The sequence below is a fragment of the Sturnus vulgaris genome, chromosome 10 (assembly GCF_052056855.1).
Source record: "Sturnus vulgaris isolate bStuVul1 chromosome 10, bStuVul1.hap1, whole genome shotgun sequence".
NCBI classification, from domain to species: domain Eukaryota; kingdom Metazoa; phylum Chordata; class Aves; order Passeriformes; family Sturnidae; genus Sturnus; species Sturnus vulgaris.
In genome coordinates this window covers 19,000,409-19,019,953 of record NC_142252.1, presented here as the reverse complement: position 1 = coordinate 19,019,953, position 19,545 = coordinate 19,000,409, and the positions used below count along the sequence as shown (strand labels likewise).

The following is a 19,545-nucleotide window of genomic DNA, read 5'->3' as shown; positions in this document are numbered from 1 at the left end:
AAAATTCACTCTGTTCTGCTTTGTAGTCTGAATTATGTTTTCTCTTGATGGTCAGACAAACTCTTTTTCTCCCAGGGCAAACCCACTATCACTCCACTGAAGCCTGGTGAGCAATCTCAGGCTTGACCTAAGACAGACAAAAATCAGCTGGTTCCTGGTCTCAGTAACTTTCTGTTTTGGCATTTGAAAACCTTCTCATTAATTGGTTGGTTTTTTTTTTAAGACCTGTAACAATACACAGGGAACCTAGAAACAATGGCTGGAGCATATGTTGGTTGGATTGGAAATTAAGAACCTGCAACTGTGCTTCCTGTTACCTGGATGGTTTTGTTTATTTGTGCCATCATGTTTTAAACCCTCTCCTGCATAGGAGTGTAATTAAAACCACCTGGAAACACAAGCAACAGCAAAGCCACTGACTCCAGTCCTGCATGGCAGTATATTCCTCCAACTTGGTTTTACATCATCTCTCAGTTACAGCCTGGCTCCATGTCTGTTCCCAAAGAATGGGTAATTCCATAAATATGTGGTATCCCTCCCCAGCTACACTTTTTCCTCTGGAAATACCAGGTGCTGGGGCCAGCAGTGCCAGCCTTCAGCTCAGAGCACCCACAGCACTGCCAAGTCAGAATTTCAGATGTTGAAAGGCCAGCAGAGGCAGGGAGCAGGGGAGATCCACTCCCCACTGCACATGCAGCACTTCCCTCTGAACTGAAACACTTTCTAAATACCATTTAGCAGGCTGTATATAGAATTTGAGCTCTCAATTACCCTAATCTTAGAGATTACTACAGACTCTCACATTGCTAAGGGATCAAAGATGAATGACCATTTTAACCTGTGCTTCCACCGTAGCTTTTACAACATGAGACATAATGACCAGGTGCTCAGCTGGTATAAACTGCTGCAACTTTATTTTCTCTGCTAGCAATAACAGCCAGCTCACATCATCCAAGGACTTTTTGCAAGATTAGTATTAGACAAAGCTGGTTGAGGTCTCACTAAACTCTCTAGAATTTTTTTTTTGTTGTTTTGTTTGCTTTTGCTGAGATCTCCACTGATGTGAAACAACTCAGTAAGATACTGTCTCTGCTGCAAACACCTAAGTTTGTTGACACATAGGATCAGCAGAAGATACTTTGAAAGAAGATATATAAAAAACCCTTCCACCACTTGCCAGAATACAGCTGGCACAGTGGAACTAAGATCCAGTGGTCCTGCACAGCACATGGTAAGGAAGGAGCATGAGCACTAGTCCCAGTTACAGGCTGTTTCCTCCTTGTTTGCAAGGTTTGCAAGGTGTGCAACCTGCATTAGACAGTGACAGCTTCAACCCAGCCAGGGAAACAAGGTCATGGTCATGACGATACCAAGCAAACATTGAAGCTGTGGACTCAGCCTCAGGCTGTGGGTGTCTCCATGAGACAGACCATGATGCTCAAGAAATACCCAGCTGGTTGGGGGTGGCTCAACAAGCAGCAGCATCCTGTATAAGGAATGAACCAGTTGTACTCTGCACAAAAATCCCACAGAATTTGGTTTATCTCTTGGTCTCCAGTTTAGCCTAGAGCTATAAGTGTCTGTGAAAGCCATAGAGGTATCCAGCTCAAAAGGTTTTGAAAGGGAAAGGTATAAAACAAACCACACGGGTGTTCTAAGAACAAAGTTCTACCTCGATCTCTGGTCACAGAGCCAGGTGTCTGCAGTGGGGCTCACACCCTGCAGTGAGAGCAGGAGCACACATCACAAGTCCGAATATCAGAGGTTAAAAGATACATTGCAGGAGGAGCACATGCATTATAAAAGAGTTGATGAAATAGTCAGAGAGACTGGCTAGAGACCGGAAAGGCTGGAGAACACTTGAACACGATGCCAGAAAGCACAAGCCACTGAATAGCTCTGCTGTTTTACAAGCTGAATGGCCATTCACACCATTAGGACTAAGAGTGACAGCACTAACAAGATTTATCACACAGCATCTACTCTGGACTCAATAAAAACTGCCCCAATAAAAACCTGCCAGCTCTGCTGATGTATATTATCTTTATTAGAACGGCCTCTCTGATAACCACATTAATTAGGAATTTTAGCAATTAATTTCTTCGTAAAAACTTCTGCGTACGAATTCAGCACAGACAGATGTGAACGGGAGCATTGGAAAGACAGCATTATACTAATTCAGAGCTATATATGTCAGTGGATGTAGCAAAGAGAAAGGTTTAGTTCTTTTTCTGCAAAGCACATGAGTAAATGAAATGGTAAATTACTGGAGAGCCTGTGCTACTACCTGAATTTGTATTTAGCCCTCCACTTAATCCTAAAGTCACATGCAACGTGGGGACACTGAGGCTATTACCCTCAGGGTGCAGTCATTAATATTCTTCATTTTTCACTTTTCTTGACAAAATCTATACATACTCCAAATTAGACACAAAACCAAAAGCAAGGAACTTTCCTAATGGCAACTCAGTGAAGCAGGATGGAGCAGGATCCAGCATCCCCCTCTCTGAGCTTTCCCACCAGAGCTGTTGGGTCAGGAGATGGCAGGCTAGGCTGTGACAAGGAATGCCATTTCCCTGCCAAGACTTGGGGAACAAGGATGGGAAATGCAATAATTGTCACCTCCCATTTTCTTTCCAATGTGACAGTGCAGAGGCACAAAAGGAGCAGTTTTTCCCAGCTGCCCTCGTGGGACAAAGAAGCCAAACACAGTCCCTGGTACATCCCCTGTGCATGGAGACCTCAGAGTGTCTCCCCATTCCCAACCCACAGCCTGTCCAGGATTTAGCTTCGTGATTGTTGCTTTGCACAAGCACTGGGTGAGCTCCAACCTGCAGCAAAGCAGGGCTGGAAAAGAAGCAGCAAAGAAGTGACTCTTGCTGGGGTGCAGGATTTCCTGGCTACACCTGTGCCAGCCAGCAAAGCTGCTTCTCAAGCTCAGACACACATGGTGCACAAGGCAAGGTGTCAGAGATGGCCACGGGGACAAGGTGACACACCTCTAACACAGCCCTCCACACCACGAGGCTGTTCCATCCCCAGGCTGCCCTTAGACAAGGGTGTTTCCAACCTGGGCCATGGCAAGAGCTTTTAGGAATGCCATCCCAAGCATGCAGGGTGAAGCATGCTCATTTAGCAGCCTAAAAACAGTGAAAATTTAGAGTCCATGCACAATTTCAGTGTTATCCCCTGGTGCCACAAGATGAAGCTTTTAGCAGCAAGGTCACACAGAAACTCCCAAGTTTGCCATGCAACATCATTCCACTTCCACACAGCCTGGCAGGGCTCTCAGAAAAGGAAGCAGCATCTCTTGTTTAAATCTGTGTGCGTTTATGAACTTCTCAGCTCTCTGTATACTGAAAGGGTCACCCCATGCTTTAAAGGGTCAGGAATAGGAAATGCAACAGCCTTTGACTTGTGACAGCAAGTTACTCCTTTAATCTTCACAGCAGAGACATTTACTGTGGTGCTGAGGGCCTAAAATCTACCTAGTCCTGCTGCAGAATTAGGGATGTCATTAAATGCAGAGGGTTACACTATGTTTGTAAACCATGAACCATCAGTCTGACTGTTCCCTGCTCTCTACCAAAACAGGTCAACACCCAGCCCCTCCTTTCCCCTGGACAGGGCTGAGGAGATGAACATGCATGAAACAGCAGCAAGGTATGCTGAAAAATCAACATTTCAGGCCAGTAAATCCATCCTCTTTAACTTGTGAAGAAAGGAGTTTAACCTTGCCACGGTATTGACACAAATCTCACAGAATAGGCAAACAGCAACTTAATTTTACTGGCATATTTTTATCCCTGGATGGCCAGCCTTGCTAAATGGCATGTCTAATCCTCCAGGGGGACAAAGACCAGCAAAACCAGCATGTTGTTATTGCTGCAGACAGGTGAGGAAAGCCCATCCCACGCAAGGGGACACAAATGAAAGTGCCACAGTGCATTTAGCCAAAACTCTGCTGGAACAGCAGGAATAAGGGCTGACAGACCTGCTCTCCTAACAAAAAGTTCATCATGGCCTTTGTGGAAATAAGGTGTCTTTCCTTGCACCAACTGGTAAACACAAAGAGACAAGGAGAGCAGATAGACCAGAATTCCAATTACATGGTGCTGTGTTGGACATGGATGCTACATCCAACTTCACTCTAATACTTCAAAGCCCTTCAGAAGCATTTTTAAACAAAAGGCTAAAATGCAAATCTCAGCTCTTGCCAGCTAGAAAAGAATTTTCCACAACAGCCTCTGAAACATTAGGCATGTTATTATTAACGTTGTATGAGAAGTGGACATTAATTAATGCTGAATTGCAAAGAAATTCCAATAGTATCACATATTTCACTCCTGCTGCTGCAGCAATGAGCTCATTATGAATAAAGAAATTAAAAACATATATCAGAAGGCACAATTAATGGTCTTCCACTTATTATTAACTGTGAGCAACTTATACCACCAGACTAAAATAAACGAGGAGGAACGTATCTCAGCTTTTGTTACAGGATAAGATCACAGCCCAAGGCACATCCTTTGCTGAGAACAAAGTGTTTATCAAGTGACTTCAAAGACACTCACTGTGACCTTGAGCCAAACACTTAATATCTGCCAACCAGCAGGTTTTCTATCTGCAAAACAGTAACAGCAGCCTCCTGCAAATTCAAAGTTTAGGGTGTGAGGAGCTCTTTCCTACTGTGTCCTTGCATGGTGGATTCCATAATGGTTGTGAACACCATTAAGACTCCTTCAGCCACAGCAAGGGGACAGTGAAATTACAACTCAGGGTCACCTGGGGGGTATTTAGGAGCAGCCCTGCTGGGGTAACCAGAAACACCTGGACACGAGAAGCCCAGCAATGGGTAGTACCCCCTAAGGGGAAAACTGGGCTCAGAGAGTCAGAGGTGAGCCAAGACCAGCTGAAGTGGGTGAAGCAGATGAGCCAGGACAGGCTCAGTCAGTCAAAACTTTGTTTGTGCTGCCAGGAAGGGGGTGACATTTTTTTGCAAAGGTGTGGGATTGCACATTCATCCTTAAAGACAAGTGCCAAAGCCACAGCTGCAGTAAGTCACTGATGCTCCAAGGACACCCGGGGGTAGCTGAGCTCCAGGAGCAGACCTGGCCCAGGGACACCAGCTCTGTTCTTCAGCATTTTCCCGTTCCCAACACATCTGTCACCTTGCAAATTAACCCAGGCTGACATTCAGCCAGGCACAGCTGCAGCTGCAGTGAACCTTTCCTGCAAGTTCTCATGTCAGGTACTTCTTTCAGTTCTTCTTTCTTTCATATCTTTACTATTTCCATCAGTCGTTTTGGCTTGAACTGAACAGTTTGCCTTCACGTTGTTTCCATCCTTGCTCTGCCCATATCCAATATGTGTGTCAGTGACTGCAGAATTCCACGAAGCTTAACTAAATCCATGTTTTCTGGTAAATAATAGCAGCATGTCCCCCTGTTCAAAGAAAATTATGAGAGATTTATTAATGTAGCATCAAATGAATTTCTGTTTTATGTAATTATGCATTGAATTTAAAAAGAGATGTCATGCAGGCAATCTTTAGAGTCATAATAGACAATCTGTAAGAAAGAACAAAGGAAAATAATGTTAATAAAACATTACGCCCTAAGCAAGAAATACGCTTCGTATATCAAACATGAGTAAAGATAGTTATTTGATGTAAAATGGAGGTGTGACCTTGCTGCAGAAGCGTTCATTACCTAACACTGCAACAAGCAAATTAATGGATTTTGGAATGGTGCAAATAACAGTAATAATAACAGTCATTTTGGTTCCTGGCATTTGCTTTCTGACAGCCAGATTTAGCAGCAAGTGGTTTGTGTTATTTTTTTATGAAAGGGATTGCAAACAGGATTCCACATTACCTTAAAGACATTACAGAAGCATGTGTCTCATGCAAGGGTATTGATGAGTAATCAAGGCTTTGTAAATGCTTATAAACCAAGCAGTGGAAGCCCAAAAACAAAAGGCTGGCTGCCAGAAGAGGATGTGCTTTACACAAGGACACAAGTACTTATGGTACTCTCAAATGCACAACATCCTGACATTCCAATCCCTACGTGGACAGGTGATGATTATGGTTACTATGGAAATTACTCATGCAATTTCACATGCATTTTGCACGTGATAAATGGTGATAAACAATTAGTTTGTTGATGCTGTTGAAGGGAACTGTAGCACGGCTGGGAGGTGTAGAATTTTTGTAGAGCATCTTCCTTTCTGCAGAGTCCCTTGCTAAGTGATTAGAGCTGTCCAAATTACCTCCTCCAGTAAGTCCCGGTTCAGTTCTGGCCCCTCTGGGCTGGGCTGTAGCTGCCCAGAGCCCTGCTAGCCAACATGGCATCACCTGGAATCATCAGCCACAAACTTCATCTTCAGCGGCTGACGGAGAAGGTTTGCCCTTCCGACCCCCTCAGCCTGTCTGCAGAGCACCAGGAGCAGGCCACAAGAATAATGTGCTATTCCAGGCTAAAATTTACTGCAAGAGTGACTGCTGCTCCTGGAGGAGTTGGACAGATAGGGAAAAGCTGATGGCATTGCAGTGATAGAGAGAGCACTGAAGTGTGCTGCCCCAGCTGAAGGATGTGCTGCCAAAATTTACAAAAGGGAGCAGGAAACGCTGTACAGGGGGTTTTACCTCATTAAACCTCACAAAACCTAAACTGGGCCTTAGGAGCTGCTTGCAACAGAGCACATATTCTGTGTGGACCTGGCAGGATTGCCTTTGTTTTTCAACAAAGATCACAAATAGATTTCTAAAACACTTTGATGTGTTTAAAACGGTGAAGTTACTAGGCAAGTAGGTACAATAAAAGAAACATCTCTGCAAATGGAAAACCCCCGGGCATATATGCCTTTCTAAATGCTATTGGAATTTTAAACTCTGATAATTGCTTTGTAATGTAAGCAATTGCATCATGAGCATGAACACCACAGCCCATGCATCACCACAGCTGCACTTTCAGCTCTGCCTTCAGTCATTTCCCTCAAAACACGCCCTGACTGCAATAGGCTCAAATCTAACTCATGGCCAATGCTCAGGGGAGTTCATTTAATGGACAAACCTTTTTTCTCTGTGGTCATCTGTTCAAGACCGGCAGAGGGAGGAAACCCTGCACTGTGGGGCAAGGCTGGGCACCAGCTCCAATACTGCCAGCTGGGAGCTTGTCCTGGCATGGGAAAAGACATCCAGCAGCATTTCCAGAGGCACCAAATGCTTTTAGGTGTCTACAATCGTGATTTATTAGAGACCACTAGAACAAGGCAACTTTTCTAACATAGAAAATCTCCCTCCTCAAAGTGGAACAAATTAAAATGGAGAAGGCTGAAAACAAACCTGGCTGCACCTTTGCAAGCTGTTGTTTCTTTCAGACTTGCTCTGAATTTAGCAGCTTTAGAGGCTGTATCTAAAACATATTTATTCTGCCCTGGGTTCTGTGCATTTCTCCTCAGCCATCACCACCCAGGCTGATGTCCAGCAGCCCCACACAGCCTCCGTGCCCCAGGGGCAGGTGCCAGGACAGACACGAGGAGCTGCCTTCCCTCCCCTCCACCTCTTCTGCGGACTAACACACACAGTAAACCACAAAAAATCCCAGCGGTGTCATGCAGGGAATGAAATGAGGAGGGAAATTACCTGAAGGTGCAGGAAAGGCTGGATTTATACATGGCAACCAGCACGTCCCCAAAGCTGGAGTAGGATCCCCAAGGTGCTGGGCTATAGGTGACCAACCTATTGCTGGTAGGTCCTCCCATGAGTTTGCTGCTTTTGCTTTTCACAGAATTTGGGCTGAAGTTGTGTGGTGAGTGCCTGCTGCTGAGTTTCTAGAGTGAAAGTTTCACAAAAGAGCATCACAGTTTAGGAGCGGTGGCCTGGAGAGGAAATGCTGTGTTTTCACTCTGTTAAGGGCTCTGAAGCATTTAATTGAAATTCTTTAGCAACCCTGTACTTAGGAAGAGGAGCTGGGAATTTGACAGTAGGTTTTTGGTATCAAATATATGCCTTTTGCTGTTTCTGGGGAGAAAAAAAAGAAAAAAAAAGCCAAACTGGCTAAACTGTGATCCTATCAAGCTTTGCAAATACTCACTAAAGACCTGCTCAAACATAGGTGCCATTCTGCAGCCAGGCTTGCTCCCAAATGTCCTTACCCCCCCAGATCCCAGGAGAGGAAACTTCCTCTCCCAAGTCCTTGAGTTTGGGGACAAAAGCAAAAACTCCTTCTCCCTGTGTCCATCCAGAAGAGCCATCCCAAGTGTGCTCCACAGCTCTGAGCTTCCTGCTGGGTGCTCTGCCAGCAGAGCTGGGCAGGGTGCAAGGGCTGCACTGTCCTCCCACAGATCCCACACGACAAAGGATCATCCACACCTGGGAGAGGAGTCTGCTTTAACCACTCCTGTACCACGGCTCAGACCTTCTGGCCATGCTGCAGTTGCCGTCGTTATCACTTCTGAGAGTGCTGTGATTTTCTGTGCTTTCAGTTCCTCAATTACATTGATTATCACATTAAACATTCCTGGTACTGCAGGAACAAACTAAAAATAATAAGCTTGTATTTTCCTAATACAAATGAAACCCATTTGTACTACTAAAAGTGTAGCAGGTTCATTGTTTCACAGTAATGAAGCTTTCATCTCAAGAGATTCAATTCATAAAAAATACTTGCCAAGGCTTTGCACATTTTCTTTTTTTTTTTTAACTGCCATTAACAGTCCTTTAAGTTCATATCTTATTCAGCATTAGATCAACAATTGAAATAAAAGGGAGGAGACACAGAAAAGCAGAAAAAAAACACTATAATCTCTGATGGCAGGGACCTCACATCACCCTCAGCCAGGCAGCCCAGTGCCCACCCAGGCTGAAGGTATTGTGCACTTTCCCCTGCTATAAATAGCTGCAGACACCTTTGTTCCACTTCCCAAAATAGAGACACATTGCAAAGGAGATAGGAAGAGCAAAACACTGTACATAAGCTCTGCTTTTATATCTATAAATATGAATTTGTAACCAAACCCAGGCAGGGTGGGCAATAGCCCAGCTCAGGAGATGCTGTCTGCAGGCATCTGCAGGGGGACCAGGATGCAGGCACCAGGTGGGGGGTGAGGAACAAGAAGGTTTTGATGCTTTTCCACTTCTCCCCATGACATGGTCCAAGTCACAACACAGTGATTAAAACATATCACATAAAATTTGAGCTCTGGCCACTCCAGAGTTTCAGCAAAGGTAAACAGTGCATCTTCAGGTCTGCTTGCTGCTTTGAGGGAGCATGTCCTGCTCCAGAAGAGCTGTGTGCAGGGGCATGGCACCCAGGCTCTGCTCTGATGCTACCCTGGGGAGATGAGCTCCTGCTACCTCTGGGCAAAGCAAAAATGATCCTGCTTTTCCCAGCCTGGTGGCCTCTGGTGACCGAATGGCATTGAGTGCTGCTGGACCTGATCTCTCTCCATCCTTCCCTCCACGAAGGGACCCTGGAGATGAAGCCAGCCAGGACATGCCTGCAGAAATCCCTCCCATCAGGGGCTCCATCTGCTTCCCTTCCACCAAGAGGCACAGGCTCACAGGTCTGGAAGCAGCAAAGGCTTTCAAGCTTCAGGAAGGAAACTTAAAGGCAGGAGAGAGGTGGAGGAGAGGCTTCCCCTTGTAATTTCCCTTCAAGCCCCAAACAGCAGCACCTGACTCCATAGAGCAGGGTCTCACCTGCCATGCCAAACCTCAGCACCCACAGTGGCAGCAGGAAGGGGAAGGATGAGCATCCATCTCCCCTTTTCTTCCTGACTGAGGTGCAAGTCAGGCCTTGTTTATCAGAACTTTGATTATTTAAAAACTCATCCTTTAACCAGAATGAGGTCGTGTTCCTGACATGTTCAATTGTATCAAAAATGATCTGGAATATATCAGCCCTCATTTATCAGAACCAGTTTATTGTCACTCATATTCCTTGATAAATGTAGGTGTGAGCACTTTTGGCTTTGCTGGTATGGGCAGAACATTTACACTCAAGTTTTTCCTGCTAAAATTAAAGACCCTGAAACCACAGGTCTGAATCTAAGCAGGGATCAGGCCTTCCCAGGCAGAGCATATCATGCTGGAACTATCCTGCTCAGATATGAGAGGTGCTACACCACCTTATGGGAACAGAGATTTTGTCCCAAATTGCTGACATCCATGGAGCATGATCTCCCTACTGCCAGAGATGCACTCCAAAGATTTCACAGTGAGCTCAAAACCCTCTTGCAGGAATGGAAAATCATCTCATGGATCTGGTGCTTTGTTGCTGTTTGTTGTAATGATTCAGAGGAATTAGTGCCATGGAACGTAAGGAAAGTGAGGAAATATAGAGAAGGATGTGGGTTGCCCAGTGTCTGCCGTGTGACCCTGCCTTGCTCCTCATCCTCCCTCTGTTCACTTCTGCCAAGAGCTGCTGGAAAGGTTTTGCAAGAGAAATCTAGGAGTGATATTAATGATTTATCTGGTAAAAATAATTGGAAGCAGCTTGGTTTCACTCATTTAGAATTTGATGTCCCCTTCACTATGCTGGTGGTCTCAGCACTACAGCAAGCCCCAGACAGCAGGACAGAGCTGGGGCAGACACAGCATGCACAGGGGCTTGGAGCTTTCTGGCTGTAGGTGCACAACATGAACAGTCACCTCCAGTCCAAAATATTCCCTCATCCCTGAGGAACCCCAGGCAAATCTCACCACAGAGCTTCCTGGCCTCGGGCATCCTTCACTTACACTGACTTTCTGAGCACAATTACTCACTATTTCAATCACAGAGAGTTCTTAGCCTCACCTTGGACCAACTTTTCCATCAATACCGATTCCTAAGAAAAAAAAATCTTCAGTGAGCACCCCCCTTGCAGCTTGAGCAAGCACCAGAGCACAGGCAGCACTTTGCTATGTGTGAGGAAGGGGTCAGGCAGCAGGGGCTCATTACCAGAGCCAGAGGGCAACCAGGCAGCATCAAACACACCAGGCACACCTCCTGCAGAAAGTCACCCCCTCTCTGAATCTTTGTACTTGGCAATCAGTCCCACACAAGGCCAGAAATCTGCCTTATTAAAGCGTGAACTGCTGAGCCCCTCGTTAAATGCCAACCTCATCTTCTCCTGGGGATTATTTACCCCGCAGATGGGGTTACTGACCCTGGAGTAGCAAAAGGGATTTCTAGCACAGATGAGGCAATTGGGGCACATTTGCCACCATAGGGTAATACCATGCTGTCTCACAGAGAGGCTGCTTCCCACACACATCAGAAAATATCCAGTATAGCTGCATGCACACAAGGCATATGTTTCTGTATAAGGTATCTCTATAGTGTAGCTCGTCTTTCTGCTTTCGCTGTGTTTTATCTTTAAATTGGGAGAGCTTTTTAGTAGCAAATCATCAGAGAGGAACTGCTAGTTACCAAGGAGATTCTCTGATGAATCACAGACCGACTGGTATAAGACCTAGACAGGCTGTAGCTTCTTAATTTGTGAGACCTTACATTTTAAACAGAGGAAAAAATGATCCTACCACAGCTAGCTGTGGACCTCACCAGCAAAAGGCGCTTTTCTTTTTGCCATAGAAGCAAACAACAAGAGTGCAGAATGGGAAATCAGTGAGCAGCCGGAGACGAACGGGAGCGTCTCTCCAGCACGTTCTTGACTCAGAAAAGCAAATTCCACCCAAGGACAAAGTGGTCCGATGGAGGTGACTGAGGGAGAGGCTGGGAAGCCCCTGATTTCACACCAGCACAGGCAAGGGGACGCAGGGATGAGCGAGCACTGGAGAAAGAGCCGCACGCCTGCTCCTGCACAGCCCTGACATTTCGGGAAGCAGAGGGTGCAGCGAGCGCTGCCTGTCCCTGTGCTGGCCACGGGCTCAGCCCTGCACTGGGACTGCCCCAGCCCGGGTCTCGCTCTTCTGCCTGGCTCCGGCTCCTGCAGCTTTCTTCCAAGGAGCAGGCGAGGGGGATGAGCTTTGCCAAATGACACAGAAGGCGCCTACCCCACACGGAGCATCCTGCCCTCCTGGAAATGGCCATCACGCCCCAGAGGAGTCACGGCAGCCAAGGATGTTCAGGCAGAGTGGATCTCAAGAAGAGTTTTTATAAACGTGGGGAAAACAAGGAGCTTCTGGAAATAAAGTTTGGAGAGAGAAAGCTCAGCTTTTTTTGGGTTGACTTTATTCAGAGGGTCTTCACACCCACTTCCTTCTGACAGCTTGTTTCTGTGTAGTTGCTGAATTCTGGTGCTTTGCCTCTATTTAAAAACCAAAAGTAATTAAAACTTCCTGGGAACTGTGAAAGCAGCAAGAAATACTTGGACACTGAGAGACAAGATATTTGGAAGCCTTCTGCTGGTAGATAGGCTGTTTTCCCAAAGGTGGCAACTTCAGAAGCTTGTAGATGAGAGGGAAAATCTCCCTGTCACATCCCATTGAAATCTCCATTTTAGGCACTGCTGCTCCTCTGCTGCTCAGGTAAACCTGATCCTTATGGGGGGAAGCTGCTGGATGGGCCAAGGCATTTGGGACAGGGATGGTGGGAGAACTTTGGAAAGTACTGGGGAGCAGAAAGTAAAGCCTGTATTAGAGCACAGTCAGGTTCTGCTGCTAAGTGCACACTGCAAAAGGATTTCCTAGAGCAATTACATCTGACAAGAGGCTAGCACCAGCCAGGCTTTAACCGAGGAGTCGAGTGAAGGACATTTTATTAGCCAAACTGTTTCAAGTGCTGCTTTGAGTTATAAATTACACTTGCTCATCTGAGGAATGAATTCGCTGTTGGTAGCATTTGTGGGCTGGAGCTAGAGGCTTACAGTAATGTCTAACTGATGCATATTGTGATGTTTCAACTTATTAGTGTACCCTGTGGAGCTCATTTGGAAAGCAAAATACTCCAGAATGCTGCAATAGAGACTGAAAGCAGCATATGGGGTAGGGAAGGGACACAAGAAACACTCCCTGACAGCAAGCTGCTCTCAGGACCACAGAGAAAAACTATCAGGAAATTCCAGGCTGTGGCTCACAGCCAGAGGGGAACTCACTGTCCAGTCCCCTCTTAACTTCACACAGAAGTTCATACAGCATTCACTGGCAGCACTCCCCAGCTGTGTCAGGCAAACTAAAGGTGTAGGAGTAACAAATTAAAACAGGCTGCCAGCTTTAATGCACTTATTGGGGGTTTGGGTCTTATTTGACTTCATATTTATGATTTTTATTTATTTTAGGGTGAACTTGAAGTCATTTATGCTTTCGCATTTAAAGTGGAAAAATACTGAGGAAGCTGTAACTGCACACGGACTTCCCATTGACAGAGCACAAACTTCCACACTATTCCCAAGCTTCCAAGCATCATGCTACAGCACAGCAGTGCCATTACTCCAGCCCTGGGCTGGTTGGGAATATCCATATTCCTCAGAATGCATTCAGAGTTCATTTGTCTAAACACGTACACGCAGCAGAAGCTGCTGGAACAGGAATAGTATTATACACATTGATTTTAATCCAAGACTAGCAAAACAGGCAGCTTAGGGATTTGTGAACAGAAAAACTAAGGTAGAGGGCATTTAAATAATTTGGATAAAAAGTTGAAGCTGAACAGAACAAGTGTCCAGATAGGGAATGTAAATCTTCACTTGCACTTTGTAAGGACAATCTGGAAAGCCTTGGACATTGCTTGCTTGTGATTTTTGCTGCACAGTGCAGTTGGTCTGAGCACAGGGACCAGCAGCAGCAAAGCCCCTTGTGGTGTGATCCCTGGGCTGGAGCAGTACCTGCATTCTGCCTTTGCTTGTCAATTTTGACTGCAGTAAATGAGTAAGAGATTGACAGTGGTCTGCACAGTGGCTTTGGGGTTAGGTCTGTCACAGCAAACATTTGCCTGTTTGTGGTGAATAAGGTCAAGGAAAGAGGTGGGGATTCAGGAGGAATGTAAACTGCCAGGTGAAGAAGGGTGGTTTCCACCCAAGCAGTGGTGCTTGACAGCACATTTGGTCCCTCCTACTAACCTGGTGTGGGAATGAGGAGGATTTTTAGATAACACTAAAATACAGAGAGACTGGCAGAGCCTGCTCCAGACCTCCACACGTTTTTACATGGTGTTTCTGGGCAATCAGTGATTCTCAGCACATAGAGTGTCTGTTGCTGAGCAAGGAGTCCAGGCACTGGGGAAACTTATGAAACAGCCATACAGATTAGCTCTCTGTCATAATCTACTCAGTCCCACTGGAGGAAATCCTGTCTTTCCCTAGGAGGCCTTCATTGCCCCACTAGAAATCTTAATCTCCAGCAGCCCCTTGGCAGGGCAGGTGGGTTTTGCCTCACAGGGATGACCTGCACCAGCCTCAGTCACTGGGTCCTCACCACCCAAAATAAGTGGGTAGATAGGTGCCACAAGGTATTGTCCCTGTGTCCCCAGCATGGTGTCCCAGCATTGCCCAAGCTCAGCCATCACCCCAGGAGCCCCAAGGCTGCAGTGGTTTCAGTCAGCTGGGTTTAGGAGCAGGGTTTAGGAGCAGGACTCAGGACCAGCCCAGCACCTCCCGTGCTGGAAGGCAAAGCTCTGTGCTGGCACAGCAGGGAGGTGCAGGATCATTCCTGACAACCTTCACTGAATGACCCAGGATCAACAGGCTCTGGAGGGAACGTGCAGCCAATGCTCTTCAGAGGGGAGCATAGGAATTATAATATGGGGCCCAAGGGAGACAAGACAAAGGAAAGCAAAAGGCCTCAGCATCCTTCCCACCTTCAAAGCTGGTAATTGCTTCTTATTTCCCTCTCTACTTTTGCTTTTAAAGGAGCTGGAGAAGTCACCCCTTCTCTGTGCTGCTGGGCATGCCAGGTGCAGACTGCTGGGAGATCCCAACACCAGGCACTGAGCCTTCCAGGTCTTGTGCCTTTCAGGCTACTATCCAAAATGCCAGAGGCAAACCAGCAGACTGTACTCAGAATGGATCAACATCTCCCCCTTTATACTCCAAGATCATTTGGTAGGTCAGTGTGCCCTGAGCCACATGCAGGATGTTGTGCCAACAGAGGGCAAGGACAGCAAAGAAGCCTCCTGGCTTCTTCTGTTCTTCAGAGGCTGCAAACACAAAAGTACTGATGTTTTCAGCACCCTGCAGGTGAAGGGCAGGCAGAAACAGCAAAACTCAATCAGCAAAGGGGTCTGCATGAGCTTCCTGAAATAATCCTTGGGGGGACATGCCAGAAGTTCCCACTCCCACAAGAGTGTCCCTTTGGAGCACTGCAGCTCTGCAGTGCCTCTTGGGCTGAGCAATCCTTTTGGCTCATGTCATCTAGTTTAAATGCAACAAGCATCCTCCCCTACGCAGGTGCAAGGCACAAGCACCATTATTCTGGACAGATAAGCCACTTAGAGCAACACTGCCTCTCTCTTAATGGAAAAGAGGCATCACAGCAGTAGCTACACCATGGACCATTAACTTACTGCCAGGCAGATTGATCCTAGACTTTAACATGCATTTAACTAGAGGTCTAGAGCAGAGGTATGGCAGTGCAATTGTAGAAATGCACTTTTACAGAAACAGCTTTAGTGCTGGTTGAACCCAGTGCCGAAGCTGCCTCTGGCTCCTGTGTGGCCAGGGACTCACTTCTGTGTGTCCAGGCACTGTCAGGTCGAATACTTGGATGTTAACAAAAAGTATGAGGTAGTACAACTTAAGTGTTTCACCAGAAATTAGGCAGAAAATTACTTAGATGTCATTTATGTCAATCTTCCCCAGTACAGAACTGAAGATCTGCACATCTGATGCAGCCCCACAGATGCTGGTAACCCTTGTGGCTCAGGCACATTAATATTCCTTGCTAGGCTGCATCCAGATCATGTTGGCTTCACTTAGCACAGCACAGGCACATACCTGGCCCTTCCTCCCCAACCATCATCTCCCAGCTGCACTGTTGGGGTGTGCAGGAGGGATAAGAGTCCAGATTTCCACCAGATTTTTACCAGTCAGTTTAACTACAGCTTGCTCAGCAGATCCTTGCCCATTTCTAAAACAGGTCAGTTGTACCCCTCAGTTGGTAAGCTGGTCTTGCTAACTGCATGTGTCCATGTATGTTTCTTCCTAATATCAATGGAGATTTTAAATTGCCTTTAACTGGAGCTTTCAAAGATCCCCGTTTCTCAGCAATTAGCTTCTGTACTGGGTTTGAGCTGGAGAGTAGCCCTCCACACTAGAAATACAACAAACTTGAAAAACTGTCCATTTCTTATTCTGGTTTAATTCTTAGCTCTGTTGTTGATGTGTAAAGGCTGGTGGGGAGATGAAATACATCCCATATGAGGGAAGCACAAGTGAAAAACCTCAGAAATGTTTTAAGCCATATGCTTAGAGTTGGGCTTATTCTACTTAAAACTGAAGTCTGATCCCTGCTAATGACATAGTTAATTATCTCTGAGTGAAGCTGTGAGGTTTTGAGGAGCACTGGACATTTCAGAGGCAGGGGAGCCTGTTGGGAAGCACTGGGAGGTGATCCAGCACTGCCAGATCACCTGAGGGGTCTCAGCACTGCAGGCTCCTCTCCTGGGACCAGCAGGTCAGCATTAGGAGGCAAAGGTTGTTCCTGGGATTTTCTGTCAGCACAAGGTCCTAGTGTAAAAGGAGATGTGCTTTCCCCACCTCACCTCATCTCCAGCTCTCTCACTTCCCACTCAGCACATGTCCATTCTTCTGTGTCCCCCAGCTCTGTCCCACCCAGGCCTTATTCTACCTCCCCAGCTGTCCTCAAACTGAGGCACTACATCTGACACTACAGATTGTCTTACTCTCACTCTTTTCCCATCCCGTGGCCTCCTACCCTCCTGCATCACCCCCACACCAGCTCCAGAGCTGTCACAGCATTCTTATCTGAGGAATGGTGTGCACCCAGCACCTCGAAAAAACCCTCCAGCCAAATTATTAAAGCCATTTAATACCACATATGACTGGTACAGGCATTGAACTCCTTGAAATAATTGCATTTCTCACCAGTTACAGATAAAACAGACCCTTTTTAATAATTGTTTAATCATTAAGATATGGCCTGATGTGCATTACGAGATTATTAACAGCCCCATAAGTGAAATAACAGATGTAAGACCAAAAGCTAAGTAATAAGTGTTCTCAGATGCCTGTAGATGAATCATTTTATATCTCCATAGGAGCATTCACCAAGGCTTTCCATTATCACAAAGTCTTAAAGCCACGAGACAGATCTGTTCCCAGTTGCAGCTCTGCCTTTCCTACAGGAGGCAGAAGCAGGGAAGGAAGGCACTTGTTTACCCCCAAATAGAAGTTAATGAAAAATATGGAACAAGATACAGAAGTTTTGATTCCTCTTTTATCTGCTTCACTCAATGAAAAAGCAGTGCCCTGGCGTGTCTATCCTCTACAGCAATTGCAGAATTAGTGCTGCTTTCAAAGTGGTTTTTTCTTCAGTGCTTTCTTGAAAGTACACATCCACTCCTGATCTCATGGGCTCAAACAGTACTGTTGGTATTTTTAAAATTGATTGCAAACTCCTGATCCATAAAAAAATAAGCAACACCATGAGCAAAACAAGAGCACAGGTGCTGCTGAACAGTGCAGCCACTGCTCAGAATCTGAGCTTGTGGTTGCAGAGCCGGAGACAGAAACCCGCAGTCTCCTTCCTGCAGCACAGGGGCCAATTTCCCTTCATTTGGGGTTTAAGAGATGCCTACACAGCAGTGTCTGAGCTCTGTGTACCCCTGTCGAGTGCTGTGAGTGCTCAAGAAGCAGCACAGCTTGGTTTTAATTGCATAAGCACACAGCTTGTTCAAACTCCACTCAGGCCCACACTCCAGGATCTGAAGTGTTCTTTAGAGCAGTCACAGCCCCAGATGCATCAGTCTCCTTTGCATACACACAAGATGCTTGAAAGCTCCCATCTTTGCTCCTGGGGTACAAATCAGGGTTTCCTTTCATGCTGGTGAATCAAAAAGACCAGCAAATTACTGATGTCAGAGCAGTCAGGGGAAGCAAGACAAAAAGTTTGAGCAGAAAGGCTCTACCAGGATTCACTGTAAAGCACTGGATGAGTTTAATCCATCTCCTTTTTATCTCTACACACAAGGCAGAAGCAGTACATTTCATCAGGGCACCAAGAAGCCACAGCACTGCTCCCAGCCCAGTATCTGCAGGAGGGACCACCATGTCACACACACAGACACCCATTCCAGACTGGCCATTTTTGGTTTTTTTGTTTGCACCTGACAAGAGCACCCAGCCACGCTCATAAGTCAGTCAAAGCATCTGCAGCTTCCACAGGCAAACCCATCATGTGAGACAAATGGCTCATTTGTTCTCACCATGGTTAATGGCCACGAACTTGGAGGCTGAAATTTCAGTTCATGCCAAGGAATACAATAATCATCAATAAATTCTGTCCACAAACAACCAGAGAAGTCCTGAGCTGTGCTATGGACCAAGGATGGAAAGAAGACTCTTTTATGCCTCGGTTGTTTGTGATCACTCCAACACTCCCAAAATTGGCTCCCTCAGAATTACATTTAATGAGTTATTGCACTAGCCTAACTCAGAACAGCTCAGTGGTTTGTCACTAGATCTGCTGTCTGACACTGCAGACAGCTGCTCCCACCCAAAATCGCCCATTAGAGAGCATGCACTTGTTCAGCTAGAGACAGTGCCTCCAGAGCTGGAGCACCAGGCCAAGACCAGAACAACCAGGTACTCAGGACAGGCAATTAGAGCCATTAAATACCCTCTAGTCAGCCATGGATATGCTGTGAGGAAAGGTTGTTTATTTAGGGCAGGTGGTCAGCTGGGAGAAGGGAAAGCAAGCCCCTTGTCCCTGATCAGAAGCATTACAGACTGGAGCTCCCTTTTGTGGGACTATGGCCAAGCTATTGCTTCTTCAAAGACCTGGCCAAAATCCAGCTCCTAAAAAGCATTATCAATGGCATGTTGTTAGGTGTCCTGAGGCAGAAGATATTACAGAAATATGAGCTATCACTCATTATTGCTGCCAATTTTACAGGACAAACGTCAGCATAACACAGCCAAGGCCTCGTGTTTCTGATGCCAGCAGGGGCTCACAGCCCTGGAAAAGCAGGTCAGGCACCCTCGTGTTTGGCACCAGCTGGGGACAGGGCCACCATCGAGGGCTACCACAGACAAGAGCTCAAATCTATGTAATTTTTTATCTTTCTCAAAAGTGTTGTTTTTCCCTGTCCACCTTTAACTGAAACCCCTGACTGTGCTTTTCCCAGTGAGGTGACTTGGTGCCCACATTCTCTTCTGGCTGCACCCTCGTGTTTTCCCCCAAGCTGCTCCCCCATCAGGGGCATCCACAGGAACACTCAGGCTCAGTCTCATGCTGCAAACCATCTGGTACAGGCAGCATCAATCAGCTCCCCTCAGGCAAGGGCTGATTATTAACAGTGGAATTTTCCAAATATTGACTCATTTTAGCCTAAATAATCTCATTCTGTTGTCATCACCTACAAAGCTGGCTCTGCTTCACCTTCTGCAATACTTCAAAAGTGACTTAGCTGCCTCAAAGATATC

General features: G+C 46.3%; 1 protein-coding gene across 6 annotated transcripts in view; it reads left to right on the top strand.

The window, feature by feature from the left end:
* The window catches only part of KCNMB2 (potassium calcium-activated channel subfamily M regulatory beta subunit 2), a 138,530-nt gene that overhangs the window by 78,549 nt on the left and 40,436 nt on the right, over positions 1–19,545 (top strand). Inside the window, exon 1 of one of the 6 annotated variants that reach the window (XM_088171003.1) lies at positions 11,441–12,475. The exons of 4 other annotated variants lie outside the window; for them this stretch is intronic. In XM_088171003.1, coding sequence (XP_088027129.1) covers positions 12,402–12,475 — 74 coding nt within the window. In that variant the 5' untranslated portion in view covers positions 11,441–12,401. Of the gene's footprint in view, positions 1–11,440; positions 12,476–19,545 lie in introns of those variants that run through there. One more of the 6 variants, XM_088171002.1, reaches the window with a different exon arrangement.